At 38.3% G+C, this 27,963-nt stretch overlaps 1 protein-coding gene across 6 annotated transcripts in view; it reads right to left on the bottom strand.

The window, feature by feature from the left end:
* The window catches only part of PCDH11X (protocadherin 11 X-linked), a 520,325-nt gene that overhangs the window by 248,592 nt on the left and 243,770 nt on the right, over positions 1-27,963 (bottom strand). For all 6 annotated transcript variants that reach the window (XM_075106680.1, XM_075106676.1, XM_075106677.1 and 3 more), the window contains one exon: positions 25,010-25,081. In XM_075106680.1, coding sequence (XP_074962781.1) covers positions 25,010-25,081 — 72 coding nt within the window. The remainder of the gene's footprint in view (positions 1-25,009; positions 25,082-27,963) is intronic.

Genomic DNA, 27,963 nt, shown 5'->3' with positions numbered 1-27,963 from the left:
AGAGTACTAGAAATTGGCTGCCCTGAGAAGGCCAGTCTGAAATAAATACCAGTAAAAACACGTACATATGCATTCACTACAATATAAAGCATTGCTCATAACCTTCATTCCAGAGTAATTTTGAAGTATGTTGATCTGCAGTATCCTTATTTGAAGGTGTAATATCATACTGCTTTATTTTTTATACAGCATATATAAAAATCTGTGTGACTATGAAAGCAAGTACGAATAAAATGATAAAAGGAGAGGGAAGGAAGCAAGTATTATAAGAACAAATAAACAAGTTTTTTCCTTTCTTTGCTTTTCATGTTCTGGTATTCAATAAGATCAGCAAAGCAAGATGACGGTTTTGAGACTTGTGAAAGTTTCCTATAATATTATAAATTCTTTACATACCCAAATACAATAAAAGGGAGTAGACATGTATTAAAAAAAAAAGTCATAAGTATTAAATAACTATATGTAAAGCACACACCTTTGTCTACTAAATATAAGCCCTTTGTAACAGAGAACAGGATATGCCTATTCATTTCTAACAAACCAGTACTGCATCAAAACACATACAGACAAAAAACTATTCTTACACCATCCTCAGTAGTGACAAACTTGAGACAGAAGATGAAAAAGAGAATGTTCGCTTAGGCAAAGACAAAGGCAGTAATTCAGTAGCAAGTATGAAGATGGTGATTATTTTCGATCTGAAAAGTAGTTGTTGGTTTTAGTTCGTCCTGCATGACAAAGTGCTATCAACATTATCAAAAAGAATATAAAAAATAAACCTATTCGTAAGAAAGTATTAGATGAGCCTTTTAAGACCTTGCAGCACTTGCCAGAAATCTAATGGTAATAGTAAGCAAACAGTTTAAATAGTAATTTGTTCTCTGAAAACATTTCTTCTAAGTATTTCTATTCTTCATGTTCTCTTTCCATGCTGTTACAGAAATTCAGCTTTCTTCATTCATTTGGTCTATGCTGAGACTTTTGTTGTTTACAATATCATTTAAAAAGAAGAGATCATCCAAGCCACCTCTTTTTGGACTAGTAATTTGAACTCCACTTAAAATTCTCAAAATTCTGTAGGTAATACTTTTGTGGTGAATGTCAATGGATATATCAAGAATGCAGAAGACATTTTTCAGTTATTGAAGCCAAAAAAAGTTTCAGCCAAAGTTTCTTCAGATTATAAATTTCCCCCGTATTATTGCCTGTATGGCATAATGTAAGATAGCTGAAATATCTGAAACATCTCTTAAAAAAAGGAGGAAGGAGAGGTGTAATAAGAGCAACTGAATTTTAAATTTATGATCTCCAAATTATTTCTATTCTCACATACCATAAGATGCCTGTACTAAAAAGGACCGCAGTCACTTGTTCTATCTGTAATAAAGTCCTATAACTTAACCCATGAATGGTAAACTAAGCACAGCCTGGAAGTTCAGCCCATTTGCTCTTAAAATATTCTGGCACTTCTATTACCCTCTGTTTTCAAGGGTGTTGCTAATGACCATGAAAAAATACCACAAAAAGGTGAGCTGAAGTCTAATTAAATGTAATACACTTGAATTCAAAGACCACTAGGCCAGTCTTCACACCAGTTCCTCTTGCTATACTGCCAAGCAACAACTTTTGCGTGTTCAAATTCTCATGGGCAACTGCCTCTAAATTCTCCCAACAGCACAAGCATTATTTATGGAAGAGGCACCTGCTTACATGTAGGAAAAGGGCAAAACCCACCCAACAGAAACAGGATTTAACTGAGCCTGACAAAGAGGTACAGCTCTTTGTAGCTACTCTGAATCTATTTACTAAAGACACAGTGTCTGTTTCTTTATCCTAAGCACCTACAGCTTCAGAAGCTGTATCAAGTCCTCCCTTTAAGATGTACTCTTCACCAAGCAGTACAAGCAGCAACACCGAGCTGAACGGCTCAGATTTGTGACAAAGCAAACGACCAAAGCAAACAGCTCAGTGCCTCACAGAGTTAAACACAAAACAACAGGAATAGCAAACACCACAAAGGAGACCAAAACTCACTTTCAAACAGAATTGAAACGGAAGCTAAATTCACTAACTGATTTATTTACAATTAAATTATTTGCAAAGCTTAATTTTAATAGCAAAGTATTTAATCTTTAATCATGCTGGCCTCACCTCAGATCATTACATTAAACTACACAGACTCACCTCAAGCAGATGCAATTCACCTAAATACTGCGTCGAGATTTTAATTTGACTTTTCAAGACCATGTATTCAGTTCAGCCACATCTTGCAAAGCAGTTTGTTGGTTTTTTTTTCATTTAATTCTACTATCAATTAGGAACTATCCCACATTGTACGACAGGACCCTACGCCCTTGTTTAGGATGGGTACCTAGGAATAGCTAGCCACCCGCTCTTCTGAATAAAGGTGTGGTATAGAAAGAGCACAGCTCTAGTACTATTCCTTCAAATGAACAGTTTTGAAATAATGATCCAGGTGGTACTTTATGTGTATATATAAAATAATTATATTGTTCTACAAGATTAATTATGCCATGTATGATTAGCCTGCTTTAAACACCAAATCATCATCTCAAATTTGTTTTCTTTTAACTGTCTTACTAGATTTAGCACTTTCAGTTCAAATAATCCTGCTTCAGATCAGATCTTAGCTAAGTTTTTCTACACGTGGGGAAGGCTGCTTTATACCCTGGCACCTCCAAGGGCTAAGCGACACCCTATGAATACTGCAATGCAGAATCACTTATAAAATCATGAACAATTCATGGCTTAGAAGGTTTAATATGGAAACCTTTTAAATCCCCTATTTGTTTTTAGATTACTTATAATCTTCCATTCAAAACCAAAAACCTTTGCAGAGATTTACCATAAACATGAATGACTGATAGACATAAACTGTGTTGATAACTTCAACAGATTTTCATGTTTCTGAAAAGTTTCACTTTTGCTGAAAAGAGTTTAAATAAACCTCTGAAAAATGTATACAACTCCCTGAAATCCCATTTATACCAGCTTCCTTCTGATGTCAAATTATTATTCTAGTTGCCTTAGTTACATCATTTCAGTATCTCAAACATGGATACCTGTGGCTTATCTCCGCATAGAGATTTTAGAAAATTCATTATTTCTCTATGCATGGAATCTTTATTTTCAGGATGTTGCTTGCACATTGGTGGCTTCATTTATTTCTGTACTTAGGGCAGATAAGAGAGAGACAGTGAACTCAAAGAATTTCTCTGGAAGATTTATACAAAAAAATGCCCCTAACAGCTGGAGGTTTAAAATAGCAGTACCAGACATATTTCCCTATTTTCGGCATAGCCGGACATACTGGCTGTTAATGCTGTCACAAAGTTGCTCTTTGGTTACATAAAATCAGGCACAGCACTCTCTGCTAATTTAGCCACACATCTGCTCAAGACTTATCAATAAGCTGAGGCACAATGAGGGAATTGCAACCAGACGTTCTTCCATGCACAAATTCATAAACATACTATATCCTTAATTTCAACACCTATTTTTCCAGCTGGGGGTGCGCACCACCCAGCAACTGGAAAGCCAAATCACCACAGAGAGATCCAACTGTAACAAACTATCCAGTTTTGAACAGACTCTGTAAGTCAGGTTAAGTTTATTAAAAGCTTTAAACATTTAAAAATCTCCAGGGGAGCATGACTTTAACGCATAGCGTTTAGAGGTAAATCATTGGCGTAATAGAGAGGCTCCTTCCTGCAGCCTCCCGGGACCAGAAGGCTGGCTCAGATGATGAACTCCTTTATCATCCTCAGGCTAATTGTAGCACATCTTGAAATGATTAGATCTATTGTTAGAACAGGCCTTGTCAGCAGCTGGGACACTGTGATTAATAGAAATTTCTCTTTAATTCCTTAGGATGTAGAAGTCTAAAGTCACAATTGAGCCCTGGACCCCAATTATTAGGTGATTAATGAAATTATAATTGCCACCCTTTCATTCACATTCATCACTAGGTTTACTATTAATCATTAGAGGTAAAGTACAGGAAAAAGAAAATATTTTACAAGTGCTGTACTACGGCTACATGGGAAAAGCATAAATGGATGAGGAATATATTCTCCAACCCACCAGGTTGGGGCAAATGGGTATCATTACCAACAACTTTACAGTAGTGACAGTTAAAGTGAAGGTCAAACTTGCTAGTAGGAATAATTTTCTGCCTGCTAACAAGAGCTACCACCTTATCCAGCACTTCAGACCAGACACAGACCAGCTGGCCATCAAGGCAGAAGTTTTTAGCATCCCTGTCAGTTAATGGAATGATCAACCCCAATAATGGGATTCCCTTCTGAGTTTTAAGAATGGTTCTTTTAAAATCATGCAATATAGAGATCGCATATATTCATTGCGTGTGCCTGTCTCTGTGCATGGACAGTCTTGCACCATTGGACATCATGTACCTCCACCATACTGCCAATCAGCTGACAGAGCAGCCAGGTACCTACCAATGCTTCCCTCCGTTCCTGCTCCCCAGTGCTTTTACTCACTGGTGCCTCTGAAATTTTATGGGTCACATTTTCCAAGCCTGATTATTTCCCAAAGACAATTCAAAGTGGCCAACACTGTTCCAACAATTAGGAATTAAGTGACTAATTCTTTTGTCAATAAAACATACATCTGAAAAAAAAATATTTAGAACTGCTTTAGCCCTGTAGCATTAATGCCAGGAAAGGTCAGATGCAAGATTTTTTTTCCCTTCTCAACTGATCAGATTTTACAGAAAGAATAATTAGTTTTTCACAGATCAAAAAAAAAACTATGCAAGAGAAGGAAATAAAATGCAACTGCAGAGAAAGACTAAGGCCCTTTATCTCCTTTGGCATGAACTGCTCTTTTAAGATTTAAGGGCCCAACAACCACAACCCCGCAAGAGAGACTGCAAGAGGAAGAAGGAAGGTTTCCTCAGCTGCCACAGGCTGTCTGTGTCCTCAGGCAGAAAAATGCTCAGAGAAAGGGACAGGACTTTGTCCTTTCCCACCATGCAGCCTCTGCTCTTCAACGCTGCAATACGTTTGCATACACCTGTGCGTATTACATGGTGTAATGTAAAAGACTATTTACTTTGCACTGATCTGTATCAGGTGAAAAATCACTGTAATTTAGACCTCATTTGTTTATGTAATAAATTATTTGTTTATACTGGATTTGATGCTTTACCTCAGCTACTTGAAATTTCATTAAATAACAAAACACTTGTAAGACCATGCCTAGGTAAGGCAGAAACAGCAAGTCTGCCACACATGCCCTCTCTGTATTAACATCAAAGTGCACAACCACTTTACTGTGTTTACCGGGAGAAAGAAATGATTTCTGTGATCAGCCATTTTTTAATATGTCTGAAACTCTGCAGGCGCTTTTTTTCAGTGCCGATTTAAGCAAACGTTGCTTAACTTACGTCCTGCAAGTTTTAGAACAGAAGGTGGGTGGGGACAGCAATGCTGGTTAATTTTCATAATGCTAAATTTCAGTCTCCTGGGAAAAATAAAAGACCTCGCTAATATTTGATGTAATTCACCTGAGCGTATGCCAAAACGTACTTAATTGTGTGAGAGGATAATAAATAACTACAGTGCATGACAGAGTGGGAATAAAGCACTGTGGAGTTACATTGCACTGTTCAGCCAGACGCTTGGGTCAGTTAATGCATGAGCCCAAGGCTGAACATCAATCTTGGCAGCTGGTGCGACATCCAGCAACGTGGACACCAAGCAACTCGCAGTTCCTCAGTTGGGTGGGCATGAAAACAGGAACATCCCAGAAATTTACAGGAATAAGCGATATTATCCATCACTTTACCCTGTTTATTTCCTATAAAGCAGTAAGTATTATTATGAAATCTCATCATGAAATTGAATACTAATATTTCTAGTTTCTGTCTGGAAGCTAACAGATAGATCTGTAAATTGGGTTACAAATTTGGCAGAGGACTATGGCTATTCCAGATTTCTCCTACTGCAAATTACACCAAAGTTGCTTTTCCAACATTTCTTAGTCTGAGACCTATACAGTGGATACTAGAAAGCTTTTGACTTTCTAAACCTGGAGTACTGCTAAAAAACAAGGACGATAGGTTTTTGGGTGTGGGTTTGGTTTTTGTTTTGTTTTGTTTTTTCTCTCCTCTCTTCATTCTGATTTCCACAGCAGACTAAAATATTGTGCTCTTTTTTCCCCCAGTTATGGCTTAATGACAATTTCACAATAAAGTAATACAGCATCACCTAAATGCTAGGAAAGATTCTGAAGTCGTATTAAGCTTCTGATAATTCATTTCTAGTGGTGAGATGACATTTATTACGTTACCATTTAGTCTGATGATGCAGCATTTTAATTAATTTCTTTTCTAGTAAAGCCCACAAATTTTCATACTTTGGAAAAGATACTGTTAGAGTTCAATGTGCTAGTGAACATGTTACACAAGAATCTCTCAAAGACTGGTGTATGTGCTCCTGTCAAACTTTTCACAAGCATGCACAGCACTCCTTATTTCTCTTACATACTCATACACAGCAATTTTACTTATTTTGTATTGTAAGGGAAATCAAACTGATTTTGTTCACAAGAACAGCAGGGCTATTTTACAGATATGATCATAAAACATCATTTACTCTTCAAAAGTAGAAATTACTTTGCATAGGTTAATCACATACTTAAAAACATGATCCTCCATATACTCCTCTCTGGATTTCTTCGCAAACTGATAATTTTCTGAATTGTTGACCATTTGAGGGCTCTATACACGAAGTGAGAAGTTACTAATTGGATAAATTACTTGTGGCTGCTGGTTCATAGTCCAAATGTAACGTAGTGTGGTAGATGCAGGTGGCTACTAAGTAGGTGCAGGTAGGTAACTAGGCAGTTACATAAAACAAGCTAGGCAGCTACCTAGATATGTATTTGGACATACCACAGAAAGATGTACTTAAAAAGAAGCCTAAATTCAATAACTTTGTGAATAGATTAACTCTAGGGAAACAGTGGCTTTCTAAATAATACAGCACATATTATAAAGGGTCACATTTATACTGGCTTTAACAGACCCAGGAGGGAAACTACAATAGTTGTCTTTGATCTATTGGCCTATATTAAACAGTGATGTGCTGGAGCACTGGGAAATGTCCTAATTTATTCCTGGAAAATATGTATGCATATTGTCAGATGGAACATTCTTTATACTGCGGTGGTCTACTATATGGGAAGGATTTAAAAAAGTAAAAGGAAACAGAGGAGTATGTCATTTGTCCAAAACTGAACAGAACGGCTGGCTAAATTGCCGAGAAGCAATTTTGATTGAACTTCTTTGCATCAACATATTCACTTCATTTCGTCCAACAAAATGCTCCTTTTTAAGCTCAGAAACAAAGTTTAAAAACCGTCTATAAAAGTAGCTAACTTCAGATCACAGATATTACATAAGAAAATACAATTTCCCAATAGATATTCAAGTCTACGCAGGTACAGAAAAAGACCAGAACATGAGTTGTCACTCCTGAATCAACACTCAGGCTTGCAGGGCTCTTTCAGTAGACTCTTGTGTTTGGGGTCCAAAGGTGCAGCAGAAGGAACATCACAACACAAACATCATAGGAACTTCCCTAAGACCTGAGCACACCTGTAGAAACTTTACAGCCTTGTATCTGGTGGTAGTGTTCACAAACTTCCTGAATTTTAGAGAGTGCTACCACTACACCAGAACTATTCAGCCTACACCATGAACTCCATATGCATTCCAGCATATTTAAGAGTTTTGTTAACAAGTGCGAGTTAAAAACAACAAAACAAAAAACCCACTCCAAGACTGGCAAAGAGATACAGCTCTGTTCTCAAACACTAGATATGTCATCCTTTTTCACTTTTTCCAGAGCACAAATAGCAAAGAGAAAAAAAAAAAAACTTTCCTTCGCATTTTCTAAAACTGAATTTTCCCTGTTTATCTCATATGCTCGCATTGCAGTGCAGCATTACAGTCTGACAATACTTTCTGTAATGGGAAATATTGCACATCTGTTTCTAATGAGAAGAATTTAATAATATTCCATCAATGGAGGCAGTTTGCATTTGTACCATCACATTTATTTTTCCTTATAAGAAAGGAGTGTGAATATTTGTTGCTGGCCGGAGTAGCCATGGCCATGAATAGCAGTCTAACAGCCTCCCCCTGCACACAAAAAGCATACCCCTTGGTACCAGCTGAAATTCTAATCAGAGTTCCCTCACAACACAGATATTGTAGGTGTGCTGTGCTAGTCATTTCTGTTATTATAAATGACCTTTCAGGAATTGAAAAAATTGTAGCTTGTCAGATGAGACTTGTAATCGTTATCCATTCAGCTAAAGGATTTAACAGGCCTGCTTGTAAAGGGAGAAAAAAAATAGATTCCCTTCTCGCTAATCTCAGAAAGACACAAGTGGTCTAAATTAACAATTACCTTAGAAATTGAGGGAGATTTCTAATAACACTGTATTAGAATGAAAGTTAGTATATTCTGATGGGAATTTAACAATCAGCTACAGCCTGACCAGACTTTGTGCAGCATTTCGATTACCAAAGAAGCAGCCGTTATTCCTGTCCCCCCGAAGCGCTGACCTAAACCTGCAGAGTGAACCCCCCTCTTTGGGTGCCACCTGCACTGGTTATGCATTTAGTGGTGGCCATTCAACCATGCTGAGGGGGCACATGAAATAACACAGGAAGGTACATACCCTAAAGCAAGTAGAGGCCACATGATAAATTTTCCCTAGAAGCAAAAGCTGTTTAATGTCCTGTGGAACCCAAGAGGAGTTCCAACACCTGGTGTTGTTATTGCAGTCTTAAATGGAAAGTTGTTTTAATATAATCCTTTATGGTAACTTCAAATTGCTCCTTAAAATGTAAATAAATGCAAAAGATGGTTTAAACTTTTGGATCTTTAACTATGTATTTATACATGTAAGCTGTATAACATGCTTGTACTGTCTTCGCATGAAAAGGGAACTTATATTCATAATCTAAAGTACAAGTTATGTTATTAACACTTCAAAATATTTAATAGCCTTTCTAGATGATAGCCTGTATTAGAAATAAACATGCAGGAATAATTCACAGTACAAGCAGATAACTATGAGACAAGTGGTGAAAAAAGATAATAAGGAAGATGATTAATATTAAAGCTGTTGTGCTGGCCTATTGGGGAGGAAAAAGAAAATAAATAAAAAAGGTAACCACTGTTAACCATAGACTTGAAACAATAAATCCTTTTCAAAACAAAACAGAGAAACCTAAACCGACTGCAAATACCTCTGTTCCTAACAATATTCCTGAATTATCAAATCTTATCATTCTCCGAGGAGGGCCTCAGCCATTAAAGTTAAGCAGAGCATTCTTTTTTCCCTGCGCTCTCCTGTGTTACTCATGCTGCTACAACTCCAGCACTGCTGTCAAAGCAAGTTGAAATCACGCTGTCCACTTAGTCATAAAATTGGAGCTACCTTTGCTTCACATGAAGCAATTCATACTCTAGTAAGCATTACAAAAAATATGAAGCACTGTAGGAAGAATGGCCGTGTAATAAAAGTATAATTGAAATGGCTCTACTGCTGCCTCATTTCATCACTCACACTGGCCTCTGCTTGTTAAATTTTAAGATCTCTTGGGAAACCAGTGCATAATATAACTACATTCCATAGTGTCAAAACAACCAGTGCTTTTATTTATCTCATGCATGACATCAAGGTTCTATTTTAAAGTAAAGATTTTACCAGTAGAACAAGCCCCTAAACTTTCACACTTCCCTTAAAGATCGTAAGCTAAAAATTTTGGAGGAACAAAAGGAATTTTTAGACTTCCAGTCATCTTTGCCTTTCAGGAACATTTGAGTCTCCTTACTCTTTTGCCCATCCAAACTCGTTACAAGAGGAAAGCAAATGTCAGTTTCTTGGACAAAGATTAGCATAAGAAAACAAAATGTTATCAAAAAGGCAACTAACAAAAGAAAAAAAATCAAACAAGTACAAAATCCAATGAACAGTTTTAAAACAAAGAATTTCTAAGTAGTCTGGTAAATTATCTTGGGTTCCACCCAACACAGAGGGATTGCAAATATTTCTGTTAACACACACTAACATCTTCAGGAAAGAATATCTGGATACCCAACAGATATACTCCTCCTCCCATGAGGTGCTCTTTTGGGCCCGGCTCTCTGCTCTTCCCACTCAGTGCTTTGAAGTTGCCTTTTCAACTACGGTTTTACTAACATGCTGAAGATAACAAAATTTTAACAGTGTATGTTTCTCATTATTGTTATCTTTTCATGTCAAAAACAACTTGTCATTGTCCTGACTTGACCTTTCTTGTGCCACTGAGGAATTTGCCACCCACCTCCAAAAGAGGTAGGGACCCACATATTTGCTGTGGGAGCATTTACAACTTTCTTCAGACAAAAACATTTTGGATCTACACATATTTTTCCATTCTCATGGGATAATTTTACATTCTGTAGGGATAATATGACATAAATTGCGCTGCTACCGCTCTCATAGGTGACAGAGGTAGAAGATACCTGCATTTCTGCACCTCCTTGCTAGCTTCACCAGCATCTATAATTAAACTGGAAAATCCTTAAAACCACAACTAGCATTTGAAAAAATCCCTTCTACCTCACACCCCACTGCGGCAGGTAAGGTCACCGCAGAATATTTCTTGTTATTTGTTTCTAAGGAAAACTACCACATGCACAGCAGCAGTGCCATTTCTTCATTTGGCCCCATAAAGTCTGCCACAGCCTTATGATGTTACCTATAGGAAACACACCATAAAATTTTGTCTAGGCTTAATTAGCAGTTATACATTCTGTTCCTTCCACTGCACAGAGGAGCCTTGACTGCTTTGTAGTAATGCCTAGAAGTCAGTAATAGGGCATATACAATACTACTTTTTGCTTTCTGTTCCAATAGCTTACTGCAGCTATGCAAGATTGGTTGTTTCCAGTATGCTTTTAGTTGGAGGCAATTTCTTCTTTGTGTTAGGAAACTGTCGCTAACTTTAAGGCAAGCACCCTGGCAAAAGAACATTCAGAAGAATACTAAAATAATGATTTAAGCAAATACTTTTTACACCCACTTGTCCTCACCCCATAAAAGCTGACCAAAAGATCAGAACGGGCTCAGGAGTGACCAAAGGCGGTTTCCCTTCAGGATCCTAGACCTGTTATTTTTTTCAATACTATCCAGCCACAAGAGTGTGCGTCAAAAGCTTAGATATTGTATACATCATGACATCCCAACACTGTATCTCAGACGAAAAACAGCAAGAGGACGCAAATTACAAGGGAGATCAAATCCTCTTTTTGAAAAATTCACCAACAGTAGGAGCAGACACGTCAGGTTTGTGCTCCGTTTTCCTGTTTCTTCCTTGTAGATCTATGAAGTGAAACCTTCAAGTTGTAACTACTGTTCACCACTTAGTAGCCCTCAGTTTACTCTAGCATTGACTGGCATAAAAAGAAATGCATTTCCTAGGCATTGATAAGAGAAGAGGACAGCAGGCTGTCACAGTTAAATTTGGTTACCAGCTCCCTTTCATTCTTCCAGCAAGTGCTGATCATTACTCCTCAGCCCTCAGAAAGTGGCAGAATCACCAAATAACAGTCAGATCAATGTATAAGGAAGCACGCAATTGAAGCCCTGTGTCTCCACACTGGTAACACACCCCGTCTATTCTCCTTATTTCCTATATAAATTTAAACAATTTAAACCTTATCGTTTAAAACATTGGGGAAGTAGAAATCAACGGAAGTTTTTTATTTTAAGAAAGCAATTCCGAAGAGTCTGAAATATTGTCTCCTTAAGTTTTCAGTTTGCATTTTCATGCAATTGTGTGGCAAATTCTTTGGCTGTAGAAGAAAAACAAATGAAGGAGCTGTGTGTACTTTCTGTGCAATGTTCCCTACAGAATAAAATGAATCACAGTTACCTGACTTCCACTTTACATAAAAAGTATTGCTTATTATTTAACTAAAAAAATTGAGATTTTTATTGTTACAGAATCTAAACTCTTTCTGACCTTTGCAGTTTTGTCAGGTGGATAGACTTAATGATCAAGATCTCAAGGTCAGAAATAGAAAGAACTAAGTAAATCAGTAATTTCACACTGTTGACCAGTCTCTGAGAATACTGGTCCCTGACATATAATGCCATGAAAGAAAACAATGAACTTTCATTTTTCATTTAAAGTGTGTAAGTTTACTCAAAGGTGCTCTGCTATCCCCCAAAGTTTTAGAGCACTATAACCAGCCTTTACCACTTGTCAACATTTAATAGCCTACACCCCAATGATTGATTTTGTTCAATTGGATTTTTTTTCTCTCCAACTCATGTATTTAGCTTTTAGCTGCAGCAGGTTGACAACACATCTATTACAGCTAAACAGTCTTATTCAGAAGCATTTATTTTCTGCAGCTATGTTTGTTTGGTGTTCAGTTACATACATTGTTTCGTATGTTCCCACATATCAACACAGGTTTACCTTGTGTCTGCTTACAGTATCACATAAACTGTTTTGTACCTCCTCTTCATTCTCCATCTCCCTCCTCACCCTCATGACTGCCACTATTGCCTTCTAAGGGAGCTTAGTTTCTTTGGAGAATGAAGATCACTGAATAAGGACCAGTATAAGTGTTTTGGTAGTCATTAAAAATAATTTAAAGATTCCTATGCTCACCTCATTTAAAAATATGATCTCTCAAGACACTACTTAAGTGGAATGGGAATTTTCCTGTCCCAAAAGGTAGTCATGATACTTTCCAACAATTTGAATTATGCCCTCCAATATTTCTGATATCTGAGTGCAATCGATAGACACTATTTTAAATGTACGGTGTCAGTCACATTCCTGAGTTTCTAAAGCAAAGTGGTATCAACGAAAAAAAGTTAATGAGAGTGACTTCTGCTAAGTTCTTTCAGGGAAGCACGGCTATAGGTAACACTTATGCCTGAAGACCTAACGTATGCTGCCACAAGGGGTGAAGTAATTCAGCATGAGTTACCTGCAGTCCCTTAAACTAATACAGACATCATAGGGCTTCACAAAAATAAAAAAAATTAAAAAATAAATAATAATAATAATAAAAAAAAGTAGTAATAATTCTGGGGTGTATTCTGAGCTTCATCTGCCTCTGAGTGTGGGGATACGAAAGAGGGAGTTAACAGCCTTCATAAGAATAGTGCAGAAGTCATCTACAGCAATCTTTCTGCTTTGGGGAAAATGGCACTAGGCAATGTTTTTAAGGTGTTTCTTAAAAGTGAAGCTCCACCTCCTCTTTAGGAAGATAGTGGGGAACTGTCTTTCACCTCCCTGCTGTTTGGAGGTTTGGTGAGGGTAGGAGCAATACATAAATAATTTGAGAAGGAGCTGAGTTAAATCATGCCTGTTTGCAAAAACTGAAACCTCTCAGGGTGTGAGTACTGTTTTATAAAAGTATAATTAATGGATTTGTAGCCCACAGAATAAATATCGCTAACAAGTAAAGTAATATTTGAGGAATATGTGAGGAGTAACTATTTCATACGTAGGAAAATACTTCTTCAATAATGACCAGTCTCTCAGGTCTCACAGGTATTTCCCAGCTCCTTCTATCAGCTCTCTCTAGGTAGTTCTAGCATGAAGATTTATTCCTTAAAAATCCTCCTTATGTTCTAACTGAGGGCCAAATATTGGGTATTCTCATTCAGGAAAAGTGCTATAAAAAACTTGATAGAAAAGTTCCCCAAACAGAGCTCAGTTGTCAGGCATGACTGGCTTACTTTACAATGGCCAGCAAGAAAGATTCATTCCTTCTAAGGGGAAAACAGGTTTTTTCCATTAAGTGAACTCTTGTATAGTACAGCAGCATATCTCTTCTTCTTAGAGTCTACGCAACACTTGCTATCCATGTTTCCAACTGAGTTGTTTACTTTCTCTCAAATTCTCAACTTGGCAGAGCTTGTGAACAGACTGCCACTCTGCTGAGCAGAGTTCCACAAATATGAAAGAAAGAAGCAGTTCTAAAGGAAGCACATCTGAAAGCAGCAAGATAAAATAGTGATGGCATGATTATTTTTTTTATCAAGTTGCTGTAAAACTGCCAAGCCTAGAAGCCTACCATTTTAGCTGTGTTCTGAAAAAGAAATAAAGCAACCTAGTCCCTCTCACCGCTCGTCTTCAAAATTTCAGATGCTTCTGAGTCACAACACTAACACTTGTAAATCTTGAAACAGAGAATGAAACAGATCACAAAGCATCATTACTTTTACTTAAACAAAAATCTGTGTGTTAGACACATATACGAAAAGTCTTAAAGAAAAAAGGACCAGAATTCAAAAGCACCAAGAGCCTTGTTCTTGCTGAGACCCACCTGTCTTGTCCCATCACCTCACAGGCAAGCTGCTGAACAGGAAAATAAAACCAGCAGATACAAATCATAAGAACCCACTGTGAATGGCGAAAGTTTTACAGTTCTTCACAAGTGATCCATAATGTTCAAAAATGAAATTTGGAAGGATAAAATCTTAACTCTCACATGCCAGAAAATCACTGTAAAGACCAGGTTTTCCTCTAGGGAAAAGTGGCAAAAAAGAACAAGGAAAAGCCAAAGAAATACATGAGAATGGGCAAACAGGCAACTTTATCATTCATCTTTAATTGTAGTGACTATATCTCTTTTCTAAGAAAAGAAAAAAATCCTAGAAATTTTATAAAGGCCTTAAGTAATAGCATTCTCAAAACAAAAGAAAAGCCACCAGCTTTAGACCAGCTTCTTCCTATTTTCCAGAAAATAACTATATATAAAATCACAAATAATGCTTCCACACTTTGACTTATTTGTATAAAGTTAGCAAACAGAAGAACCACCAGGTTTACTCTGTGAAATTCTGTCAGTACGCTTACACCGGTTACGGCCTGGCCCACCACCGGCCCACCTGCTGAAACCACCCTTCGGTCTGTGGAAGGCCTGGCTAGGCCATGATGTATGTGTGAAGTGAGAGACAGCCAAATATATAAATAAGCTGAATCCATATTAAAAACATTCTGTACAGCATGTTGATCCATCAGTACCGGCTATTACCCTGAGCAAAAGCCAGCACAAACCAACGTAAGTGCACGATATACATCTCAGCTCCTTACACTTCCCACTCTGCCCGGACAGTGCCGCTGCAGGTTCAGCCTGGGTTTCTTTCCTGATAAAACCAGGGTCTGGATGCTCATAGTCCACACTTGGGTTGCACATAAATACCTGGAAATCTGTCCAAGATCTTCTAGCAAACACATGTTCTGTAGTAAACATACAGAATAAAGAAGATGATACTTTATCATGTTGCCTGAACCACAGAGCCAAGAGCTAGAGCAATTTGTAGGGTAAGTTCTAGAGAAATTGAACCTTATTATAAATGTAAGTACACCCTATTGCCAGTTAAAGAACCCAGTATTAAAAATGTCTCCATATTGCAAATATTTAGGGAATTGTTAGTACCTCAGATTAGGACGATACTGCCCTGAACACACTGAATTGTAACAATGAGCACCTAGAACTAATCTTCTCATGGAATCACAGAATGCCCTGAGCTGGAAGGGACCCACAGGGATCATCGAGCCCAACTCCTGTCTCTGCACAGGACAGCCCCAACATTCACACCAAGTCTCTGAGGGCCGTGTCCAAGTGCTTCTGGAATATCGCCAGGCTGGTGCCGTGATGCCTCCCTGGGGAGCCTGTTCCAGGGCTCCATCACCCTCTGGGGGAAGAACCTTTTCCTAATACCCAACCTAACCCTTCCCCTGGCACATCTCCCTGCCATTGCCTCGGGTCCTGGCGTTGGTCACCAGAGAGGAGAGATCAGAGCCTGCCCCTCCTCCTCCCCTTGGGAGGGAGCTGCAGACCCCGATGAGGGCTGCCCTCAGCCTCCTCTGCTCCAGGATGAACAATTAATACACACAGAGTAAATGCTGAATATAATGTGATAATCGTCACTTCTATGCCTCATTATTTACTGGATCCTTTCTCAAAGGCAGATGGAGACAACAGTGGTGTTAATCTCATCTGGGCTTTGTGGATACATAATATCCATTACCAGATAGCCATCAGGGCACCAAGTTGGAGTGTATCTGCTTTATGTGCAATAATTTGCAGCCAAAAAATTATTCAGTCCATAAAATATCCTTCAAGAAAAAACAACTGATTTCATAGCTGAAAAACTGACTAAGAGGGTGAGTGACCAGCAACCCAGAGCCACTGTCCCCACTACAGATACACAATAATAATCATATAACTTAACAGACTGGTGAAATACCTCATTTCAGTTAACTACATTCAGTCAAAAACTATTTTCAACATTGCAGATTTATGAACTATGGTTTGGTCAGTGAGCACTGGGGACCCTAATAGCACCTGTGAATAATTTGTCCCTCTTACCTGAAAGCTAAAACTGGCTTTCAGTCTTCTTCCATCATGATTGATAGTAAAATGTTCAAGCATTACAGAACCATGAGCAGACGGACATCTCCAGGTGATGCATCTAGTGCCTACTCCCATTATTTCCTGAGACAAGACTTTTATGACAGTGACTGTGTTTGCTATCCAGGAAAATAAAATTGGCGTCACTAATTCATCAGGAGGGAAGGCATAACATCCTTATTAAACATTGTGAATGTTCTTGTTAAACATTGGACAAGTTTATGGCAACTAACAAACACAAAATAAAACCCAATGCTGCCATCAAACACCACCACAAAGGAATAGTGGTTAAAAGTTTCCTAAAAGCACAGTGTGGGAAAGAAAAACCTCAAGACATTAACAGACAGTTGAAAGGCCAACACCTCCAAAAACTTTCCCTCACACACTCACTCTTCATGCAAAGCTCCACCCTGAAGCTGATACCATTTTTAAGGTTTAAACATAACACTAGAAAGCTTTTATTACGCTCATGTTTTCCAGAAGCCTTTCAGACCACTCCTCTTACTTTGAGATGCATAAATACATCCACCAGCTGCAGTAGTGAAGAGGATGGATCTGTTTCTGTGCCCAGCTCCCACCTTACATTACAGCTAACTTCTCTGTGAGTGGCAGCAAGCTGGACACTGGAAAAATGGACACCTCGATGAATCACACCTCGTTTATGTTTTCTGTTTTAAGATTTATGCATGTTGAGCACAGCACAGAGCAAGTAAGTTACAGTTCAGTGCAACTTAATGATTTTGTTACTCTGTGCTTTCTCCTAAATAATGGGGATGTCTCTGCATTCTTGCCAGATGGGGGTGATGGCAGAAGAAATACTGAGGGGAGGAACGCTGTTCTGAGCATCCGGATAGATAACTAAGCACCTTGAAGATCTCATCTACATTTTCTGAAAGCAGGTCCGCAGTGATTTACTTAGACACTGACAGATCTTTTGGCATCTCACAAGATGAAGAAGTAGCTGTCTACCTGCCCTTTTTAAACAATGTCATGGATATTTCACTACTGAGTACCCCATCTCCTCCAACTCAGCATCCAGCAATGGAGAATAAATCAACTGCCTGCACTGAGCAGTACAGCTCCCTCCTGTAGCTCCAATATGATGCACACTGACAAGATGCTTTCCAGGGTTACCCGTTTTCATGCACACTGGGCTGAATTTCCAGGTGATGCTCTGCAGCTGAGCTCCCTGCTCCCATCACCAATACCTTCCTCATTTACACCGCTGTTCAAGTCTGTAATAACAACGCTGACATGTCTGAAGCAAGAGGAAGGAAAAGATTTAACAGTGTGAGCCAAACAAATTAGACAAACATCGCCGCTGTCATGGTGGAGAAAAAAGGAAAATATGTTCTTCAAAGTCTCAGTGAATGACTTAGAAAAGATTTAAATATTTCAAGGTAGTAAGGAACTGAAACCTTTACTATCCCCCAATTTTCCACTCAGCAGCTTTGACATTTGGGTTCTGAAAATACGTGGAACAATCTGGCAGAGACAAACATGCAAGTGCCTGTCCTCAGAGATACAGACCCCAAAGAGACTGGCTTTCTCCTCCTGAAAAATATACTGAGTAAATTGTATGGAAACTGTCTGTAGACTTCTTATTTATTTTAATTAACTCATAGGAGAACTGTAGCTTAGCTCACATCGAGAGTTTTTAATCACAGAATCATGAGCTGGTCTGGAGAACAGACAGATAAACTAAATCGGAATTTTTTCTGCTTTTGTAATGATCCCCCCTGCTGAAATCAATAGCAAATTCAGTGCTCGCAAGTCTGATATCCTGGCTTTTTTTTCTTATTCCCTTCAAGTGACTTTTCAGCTACATCAGCTACTAACTTACAGTGCTCATACACTATGGCAAAACTAGATCTTGAAAAAAATAAATATTCTTATATATACATAAAGCCTGTCAAATGTACCAAAATCTTACTAGATTAATAGAGTTCTCCCTTTTGGCTATGTTATTTAAGCAATGCTACTCCACTGCAGAATAAGTCTTTATTTAGATTATACTTAAGTTTTTTATCTGCAAACATCTCTTCATTAAACTTCACTATTGAAATTTACAGTTGAATACTCCCAGTGGCCTAATACAGCCACAACATATGCTGATATACTGTTTTATATATGGCATATTAGTATTCTTCTATTCTCATTAAAATGAATAATCAGGGAAAAGGACTGCTATAGAAGAAATAGTTAATGCCCGATTCCAATTAATAAATTGCCTTTCCATTAAGTTACCTTCCAAACTGTATACTGATTTCTGGATACATTATTTGTCAGAAACACAGCTAAAATGAATAGTGGTGCTATCTGTGAGAAGCCAGGTTTGTACCTTTTGGCAGCCAGGTACTGCACTAGCTGCTGCTGGAAAGATTAAATGTTTATGAGGGTATCCACTATAATTATTTTCAAAGTGCAAAAATTAGTGTGTTTTTCTATTAAGTTTCATAACAAATTACTATTTCATTCCTGCTGGTACTCAGATTAGACCAAAACACCTCCCTGCTTCCAGTTGGCTTCCAGTTTGTGAGGCTGCCATTTTAAGAGACACAAAAAAAAAAAAAAAAAAAAAAAAAAATCAGGTTTTGAGATTAGAGCGTTCAAAGAATAGTTCAGATATTTATGCAGCCATTTAGAATCCTTACACCTTCTAGACTGATCTTGATTTTTTTTTTATTTAATTTTAAGTAATTTTTTTAATTTACCAAGTATTTTGTGTCAGAACTCAGGATTACAATTGAAGTTCTATTAAATAAGAAATATACTTGAGGCATATGTAAATTTATTAAGGCACCAAATAAAATGGGAATAATTTTGAGCACACAGACTGTAAATACTAAGTAAAACCAGGGTATAACTAGACTGTATAAGTCTAGGTAGGTGTCTGGTTTGTATCTAAGCTGAAGACACCGAGTCAGAAATAAAGCTTCACTTTCATTTTGACTTTCACTGATTTCAAATCCTAAAGGCTGAAGCTGTGAGCTAAGTAAACAGAGCACATCAGGACTTCATGAAAAATAATTCAGTACCCATGAACTGTGGGAACAAAATATGCACAGAATTATTATTAGTTGCTTTTCTTCAAATATTTAATCATGGTTGTTAATATTTCTTCCTAATGTAAAACACTATTTATAAAATTTTAAAAAAGAAAACCCTTTTGCTTTTGACAGTTTTTTGAAACAAGAAAAAAAGACAATCCATATTGCAATACACCTCACTGGCCTGTAAAGCAGGGGTCTAAACTAAGAGGCTTAAACCATATGTATCAGAAGCACAGTGGCGAACGTGGTTGGATTATATTTGTTACTGGCAGCTCTTCGCCTACGTGCAGAGGGTGGACTCGCTCCGTCCCTTCCCAGCACAGCAGGCCAGGGGACCACGGTGAATTGCCAGCTCACCTAACAAGACGTCTCTGTCAGAGGGTGCTTGGAGACTTAGCCCTCCAGAAGTCTCTTCCTTGCATATTGAAGGGAAAGCGTGGCTGCAGATTAGGGTACAAAACAGATGAAAAGAACAAAAAGTACTGCACATGGCTCTGCCTGCAGTTGCTGGGCATTTAGAGGGAACGAGAATTACACGACTTGATTTACTTTACAAAAACTGATTAGTAAAACCCCCTGTGGATTTCTTAACTATACTGTGGAGGGATATAAGATTAGTGTAGCAATTCCCATCATCAAACGTATTTACTGTTAAAATATTGGATTAGTAATGTTGTTATCCACTGTTCCAAGATTATGAAGTGATTCTTTAAAATTGAGCAGAAAAATACTGCACTTTATCATTTGTAATTAGATTTCAGTCTCAGTGTTTTTGCCTTTCCACAAAAAGTAATTCTGCTTCCAAAGAAGAATTAAGAAAGGGAAAAGGACTGTGCTCTGCACATAAACAAAGAGAAAACAAAACTTTAGATGCAAAAGAGAAAGTAGATTTTTTTCCTCTTCTGCTTTTGAGAGACAAACGCTTGCACTTGGCCTGTATCTTGTTGCTCCCGCTTGTCATGCTCATTGCTGTGGGAATGCACCACTGTTACACCCAGTGGTAATAAAGCCGTGTTGGTCCTAGGTGTTGCCTATTTGTAAGAATCATAGAATGGCTTGGTTTGGAAGGGACCTTTAGAGGTCATCTAGTGCAACCCCCCTGCAGTGAGCAGGGACACCTTCAACGAGATCAGGTGGCTCAGAGCCCTGTCCAGCCTGAACTTGAGACACACATGTATGTGCACTACCTGAGCCTGACAAATCTCAGTCCTTGGATATTTAACCCTCACAGAGAACTTTGAGGAGAGGGTCATCATTGGCTGGGTTTCCAGTGACAACGTGGACTAAGAAGGAGGAAAAGCATGAGGAAAGGGGATGAATTAATGTGTTCATTAAAGTAATTATGTTACATTTGGGCCAGGAAAATTAATGTAACTGTACCCTGGCTTTTTAGCCATTATCTTAAGTGAGTAAGAGCACCTGGAGCTATTACAATTAATAAACAAATAAAAAGCTACAGCACTAATAACACTACCCTCTCACATTTTATCCTGTTGAACAACTCCATGAATCACTTATATGCAGTATTTCACAGAGATATAGAATAGATATTGATGTAAGAGTCACAAAACCCAAAAAGTTTTAAGTCAGAAATACTCTGCAACTAAAGAACGGGAGTTTTGCTGTGTCTGCCATGCTATTTGACCTCACTATTTGCCACTACTGCAGTTTTAAGCTATACAACCTTAATCATTGTTCTTTTTCCTTATTTTGGTAAATCCTTATTCTCTCTTCCTAGATTTATCCTCCTAGTAATTTGGAAGAATAGAACAATTTGTTTCTGAATCAGAATCATCATGATTAATATTATTTCATGGCACTACCACACAAAATTCAGATTTTAAAATAGCATCAGCAACTTCAAAAATTTAAACAATCACGGATTAGTTTGATTTTAAATTATCCTGTTTCCAACTGACCATAAAAACAGAGGCTATAAATATGTCATCTGAACTGCAGTAGCTCTGAACAGCCTTGACAGGGTTTATCAGCTAAGTGTTTAATCAGGCAAAGCAGCAAAAAAAACATAACCATAGGAATACATGGTATTTAGCATTTCAATAAAGCTTGTAAACCAATGACAAGTCTATATGGGCAATTACTACCACACATGTTCCTTATCTGCAAAGGTCTTCTCCCAAATTTATCAGAATGAGTCTCTCACACTTTATTTTCCAGGCAGTAACATCAGTTTCCATTCACTGAGTTCACAGAAAAAGATACAGGAAACTGCAAGTTAAAAGGCAAGGCCATCAAAAAGAATTCCCATGTCGGCAATGTCATGTTGCTTTAGGAACTTAAGTTACAGCCAAAAAAGCAAAAAACAAAACCAAGAACAAAAAAAATCCACCAGAGAATACAAAATGAGCCTGATGAAGCACTACTGTTCTTTATTTTTTGTGTAATTGAACAGCTCACGCTCAAAATTTTCAGCTACCTGGCTGCTTCTAAGATGAAACCTTGAACAAACAAGGCAAATGAAAGCCATGACAGAACAGGCGGCATAAAGCTTTCCCTCCCTCTGCACGAAAAGTACCATTTCTTGTTTCCCCTAGACTATAACCTCTGTGTGAAATTGCCCAACTGCTAATAGGTAACAGCTTCTCACCTCGTGATATTAGAGGCCAGATGTGGTACTTTCTGCTTCACTGACTGTTTGGCCCTGCACACTGGAACTGTGCTCTCAGCTATTTCATTCATTGTCTCTGTTGATAAAACGCATCCCACAGCAGCCCTCAACACTGAACAGCAGTAAGTAGCCCAAGAAAGTGTAATGATTTTTTAATTGTTATTACTAGGTAGACAAAAGTAGTGAGTCTTTCCCTTTGGCGGGGGAACTCAGAAAAACTTTCATGTAAATAACACCTTGTAAACAGGAGTTGGTTTTACTCATGATTCGTTCTAGCGGCTTTTAAATATATTCCTCCTCCTTGTAGAGTTGGGAACCATTTGCTTTATGAGCACCATTTGGATCATTTGCCTGTTGCTCATAAAACAGACAAAGCTTTTATCCATGCCATGAATTTTTACTCACTTTATACAAAATATCTAAGGAGGGATTTTCAGGGGCCAGAATTACATCCATGAAAGAATTAACAACTAATTTAATTTTCTGCTACACTAATGGTTCCAGCAGTTTTTTATTTTGTTGATTACATTTCCTCTCTCCGTGAAATAAAAAAGCATATTGGTGTTAGCTTTTTTGTATGTATTTTTCGAAAAGGAAGACTCTTTTTTTCTCCAAAATGAATAGATATTACAGAAACATTTCACACATTTTTAATCTGTGTAGTTACTAAATAAAGCAGTGGAAATGCCACTTTCAGAAGTGATCAAATAACACGGTGATGGTCTGTATACTCAGGAAGAACACTGATTCTCGTCAGCACTGGGATAGCCCAACAGAATATTTCTTTGACAACGCTGCTGGCAGCAGTCACACAAACCACCTCTTGCAAAAGCTCCCTTCTGACACCCATGTTCATGCACCAGGGCTCCCCTAAACAAGGATCACAGCATCAAGCCGCTTCAACTCCTCCTCTCACAACTCAGAAGCCAAAGTTTTCTGATATGTGCCGACAAACCAAAGCCCAGCCCAAACTCCAACCTCTCTACTTGCCTGCTCTGCAACACATGATGGAGGCAAGAAAACAGGAGGAGCCTGTTAGCCCTCCCTTAATGAGTCATCTGCTGTTTAGCAGTAACAGCAAAATTTTGCGGAGCAAAACATTTTCCTCAACAGTTTTGTTTTGCACATAAAGAGTTACTGCCTCTCAGTAACTATGGACCATAGCAAACTCCTGTGGTCCTGCACATAAACATTATTGATTGCAGACACAGATCAATGCACGCTTAATGCGTGTTGTGATTAGCAGCTGCCCGGATAGGAGCATTTGGAGATTTGGCCATGCAGTAGCTGGAAACAGTTAAGGCACACGCTGCACCTGGGAGCTTTTTATTCAGGAAGGAGGGAAGATCCTGTGTTTGGAGAGTAACAGCTGAGGGATTTCCCTGGCAATACAAGGCTTGCATGTTTACAGAGAGCTATCTTTTCTTCCTGTATGTAGAGGTGCGCAAGCATAAATACATATCGGTGATTACAGTGAAGGATTTATCATTTAAGAGCTATTATATTTTAATCAGCTGTATAGATTGTAGCATGAAAGCCTGCACAGTTAGCATTCTAACTAATAAAAAAAATAAACTTGAGCATGAACAAAGTTAGCAGTAACAGATGCGGGGTTTTTTTCATTCCTACCTCTCAATTCTTATGCTATGTTTGCCACATGCTTTTGGAGTGAACGTGCCTCTAGAAAACAGCTACGTTCTGGGATTTCATATACATAGTTTGTAAAAAGTAGAGAAGAAATAGGAGAATATTTGTTTGAGCAGAGTGCTTACAGCCTGAAAATACGAGGCAGAGCCGCCTTAGACTACAGTGACACTGTAATTACAGATCAGGGGTTGCTACCTCTGCCTGGTTCTCTCCATCTTTGCCAGCAAACTCAACTTTGGCATTACAGCTATAGATTCACTGCGGCCTTTAGTAGCAGGTGAAACCTGCAAAGGAAGAAGCACTGTGCCGTATGAATTACAAATATGGAAGCTTCTGAAGGAAAAATGCCCCCGCATCCATAAAAAGCAGCAGCTATCTTCCCCTGGGAATTTGCAGAAGCAGCCTGATTCTCCAGGTTGGTCTTCCTGGCACCCTCCTTCATCTCCACCCTGCTCCAGTGCCTCTTCTCCTTCAGTCCCAATCCTTATCCTTGGAACAACACCACCCAGTTTCACCTGCACTAGGAACTGGCTCTTTCCTCCCCTCCATCACTTCCGAAGCCACATATTTCAATGTGCAATTCAGGAGCGATACACAGGGAATAAATAGCAAAAATAGCTCTGAACTCCTGCACTTAAGAATTTAGAACAACAGATTTGCTCAGGTAAGTACATAACTGCAAGGCCAAAAAATCTAAACCCACTTTGCGTTAAGGAAGATTGCATATCAATATCCCCATTTCTTTATCTCTTTTTGCATGATGAAGTATGGCTTCATTTTTTATTAAATCCTTATGATGCAAAAGGGTGATCTTTCAAACCTTCCTCTCAAAATAACAAACTTTCACAAACTTCATTTCTACACCAGTTTCTTGATACACCATTCAGAAAGTAGTTTTGTTTTCTAGAGTTCTGCAAAGGTTTTAAGCACATAAGGAAGACAAACTGAAGGCAAGATAATCCTGGCATTTCTGCCTTAGAAAAAAAGCTAAAACTTTAAGTAAAAGGACGCTAGCAATAGTCTGGGCAGCCAAACACCAAAACAAATCATTTTGACATACAATGCTAAGAACCACACTGCTACCTGTTGCAGCATTTCTTTAGAGCTCCAGATTGATTCTATTAAGATGTACAGAAACCACTGTTACAGAAAAAAACATTATCAGAAAAGTTGTTCCAGCCTACCTGTGGCTGAGTCCAGGGCTCCAGGGCTGTTTCTTTCAAAGGAGTTTGCGGCCTTCCCATGTCTTTTGTGTGCTTTTAGAAGAGAAAAGTATGCATCAGTTTTATGTTCAACCACACTATCAGCACTCAGCATTAATTTCCCTTGAGGGAATAAAACAGTCAGGTACAAAATTCATACAAACTAATGGCAATGTACCACAACTGCATACATTTGGAGTAGACTGTAGGTCTGATATTTTTCCAGATAAGTAACTTATTTTTATAGAATTGCTTTAAATTTCAAGGTGCGAGGGCGCACACCTTCGTCTGCGTGTTCAGGTGAAAACCTCAGACAAAAATATGAAATGATTTGCCAACAGAGGAACATTCAGCAGCAGAATTTCAGAGAGAACTCAACTCCCGTTTCTCTGCTGTTTCCTCCCTGGGCTGTGCTATGTTTAATGGACACCCTGAACGAAGGACATAGGCTGCAGGGGAATTAACTTAAATAGGTGAATTAAAATAAATATTACTGAAAACTTTTTTAAAGTCTGCATTATTTGGGCAGGGGAGTCATGTTTTCAGACGACAGCCCTTGCCTTTCCTTAATGCTCTTTGGAGCTGGAGCCAGAAGACTGAGCAGTTAACAGCTACTTGTCTCTTCAACATGTCACTACCATGGAATATTTCAAGATCGACCACCCCAAATCAAAAGCCAGTATAATCAAACAGACTAAAGTAGTCTTCATAGAATTAGTCTTGCTGACCCTTCACATTTCCTTTTTTTTTAATATTACAAAACCATCCTTCAAATATTTGTTGATACCTGTAGTGGTTCTGCTTCAATAATAAATGCGTAAGATTTTTGAGCACTGGGACTGAGCACTGAATAGGATGTTGGCTCCTTTTAATTTTCTCCCTATGAATTTCCCAGGGAAGGAACTTTACACGTTGCTGCAAAAATACAGACAAGTCTCTCATATTTTCTGTCTCCATAAATGCTTTGTCACAAAATGGGAACAATGACATTCACAAAAAAGGTCTTCTGCTGAAATGCACTATTTAAGTAGTGCCAGGATTTTCCTCCTCCTGAAATACATCTCTAATGTGCTACCCTTTGGATACGGCCTTTGACAAAATGTAATATAAATAGCATCTTATCCAGGTCCCACATCAGAGTGATCTAAATGCCCGTCGAGACTGCAAGGATTGACAACGAGAGGGAGAGATATGCCATTGTATTTTCTGTCATATATAGTCAAAATATGGTCACTTAAAAGGAAACATTTTTTTAAAATACAGAATATGTGAGCAACTACCGTTAGCATGGAGCATTCACAGAGCTCATTTCAAAAAAACCACCTTATTAAATGGCAATTTTGTTTTGGCAGGTTGGATTGCCTGTAATAATAGATTACAGGCAATCATTTTTACCATTTTTGTTATGTTATATTTTGGGGTAGCAACAGAACATGATTCATTCTTGAAATAGAACAATAAGTGCATTTCAAAAGAAAAAAGAAATAACCACAGATTTGGTGAATGCTAAACAGAGTTAAAATGAATGCATCTGGAAAGGGAAGGTCGTGTTTTTCGAATGTTCAAAAGCAAATATATTCTACCTTATAATTTCTCTTTAAATGTAATAATCAAGCATCAAAGGGACCCAAATACATAATGAAAATTATTAAACATATCAATTGTGGTGCCAAGATACCATAATAATTCCATATGGGATACCTGCCAGGAACTGACATTAAAAATCACGTGATTCCTTGAGAAATAGTTTTCCTTAGAATTTCACATCAGTTTTTTTGCACAGAATTTGTCCAATCAGTTCTATTTTAGAGCAGAGAGAAAAAGGGAAAAGCAAGAGCATGAATACATGAAGAAAAGGGATGCAAAAGTACATTTAGGTGAGACAATACTCAAACATTTTGAGTAACACTTGAAAACCACGCTCTGCATCTTAAATATGACTTAATGAAGACTCAAACACCTCTTAATGCTGAATTCCTTACAGACTAGCACCGTGTGTTCTTTATTTACTTCCTATTGTTTCCACCACCCAGCACCCAAAGGGACCCTTTGAGCCAAAGGCAAGTGTTGGAAAGTAGTGACAAAACACAGCAAGAGTGAAAACAGAGCAGGTTCTGGGGCGACTACTAGGCAGTCAGTAGCTTGCATCCTGGAGCACATGGAAGAAAGAAAAAAACCAAGCAGTAACTGCTTTCAGCCCCTACAGGCTTTCCACACGCAGTACACATCCTTCTAGCTCTCGTTGCATTTTGGCAATGCCATTTCAGAACTAAAACGATTGAGCTCTAGAAATTAAAGGCCCTAACACACAGCACCCACCTGGTTTGCCACAGAGAACCTGGAAGTGTATTTGCATTGCCACTTTCAGCGTGGAAAAACATCTTACATGTGAGCTGTGACTACACGCGAGATAGCTTACAATGAACCAGCACTTGTACTGCTAACTAGCGGCACATCCGCTGCAGCTTCCAACTCAGCATGCTGCAAAACTCAAATTGTGCGAATACCTGTTCTGAACTACCTGCTACTATAGCAATTGTGCTTCTAGTATACAAGCTCCCTGCTTGTATGCTGAGATATACACACGTTCTTAATGGATCGCATAAGCAGCACTTATTCGCAAGTTCTCTTTAAAAAAGAGGAAGAATGTGGTAATGATAGACAGTCCTCCTGGGAGCTTCTTTCTTCCAGTGCAGGTAAAGAAGCTCTTACTAAAAGTAGGAAGTTTCTGGAAGCCTTTATCCCCCCATTTTGCTTGGAGCACCTTCCCACAGCCTTCTGCAACTTCTACAATTCCTCTAAAGAAACAATAGAATATGCCCACAGCCTTCTGTTTATGTTCCCTCCACTTCCTCAATTTGACATTTAAGTTTCATGCATAGAAGAAAATTGTACTCATAATGAGATAAAGATGGAATGATTTCAACCTGGATATT

The sequence above is a fragment of the Phalacrocorax aristotelis genome, chromosome 11, assembly GCF_949628215.1.
Source record: "Phalacrocorax aristotelis chromosome 11, bGulAri2.1, whole genome shotgun sequence".
NCBI classification, from domain to species: domain Eukaryota; kingdom Metazoa; phylum Chordata; class Aves; order Suliformes; family Phalacrocoracidae; genus Phalacrocorax; species Phalacrocorax aristotelis.
The sequence above is the reverse complement of the archived record's forward strand: the minus strand, read 5'-3'. Positions and strand labels throughout refer to the sequence as shown.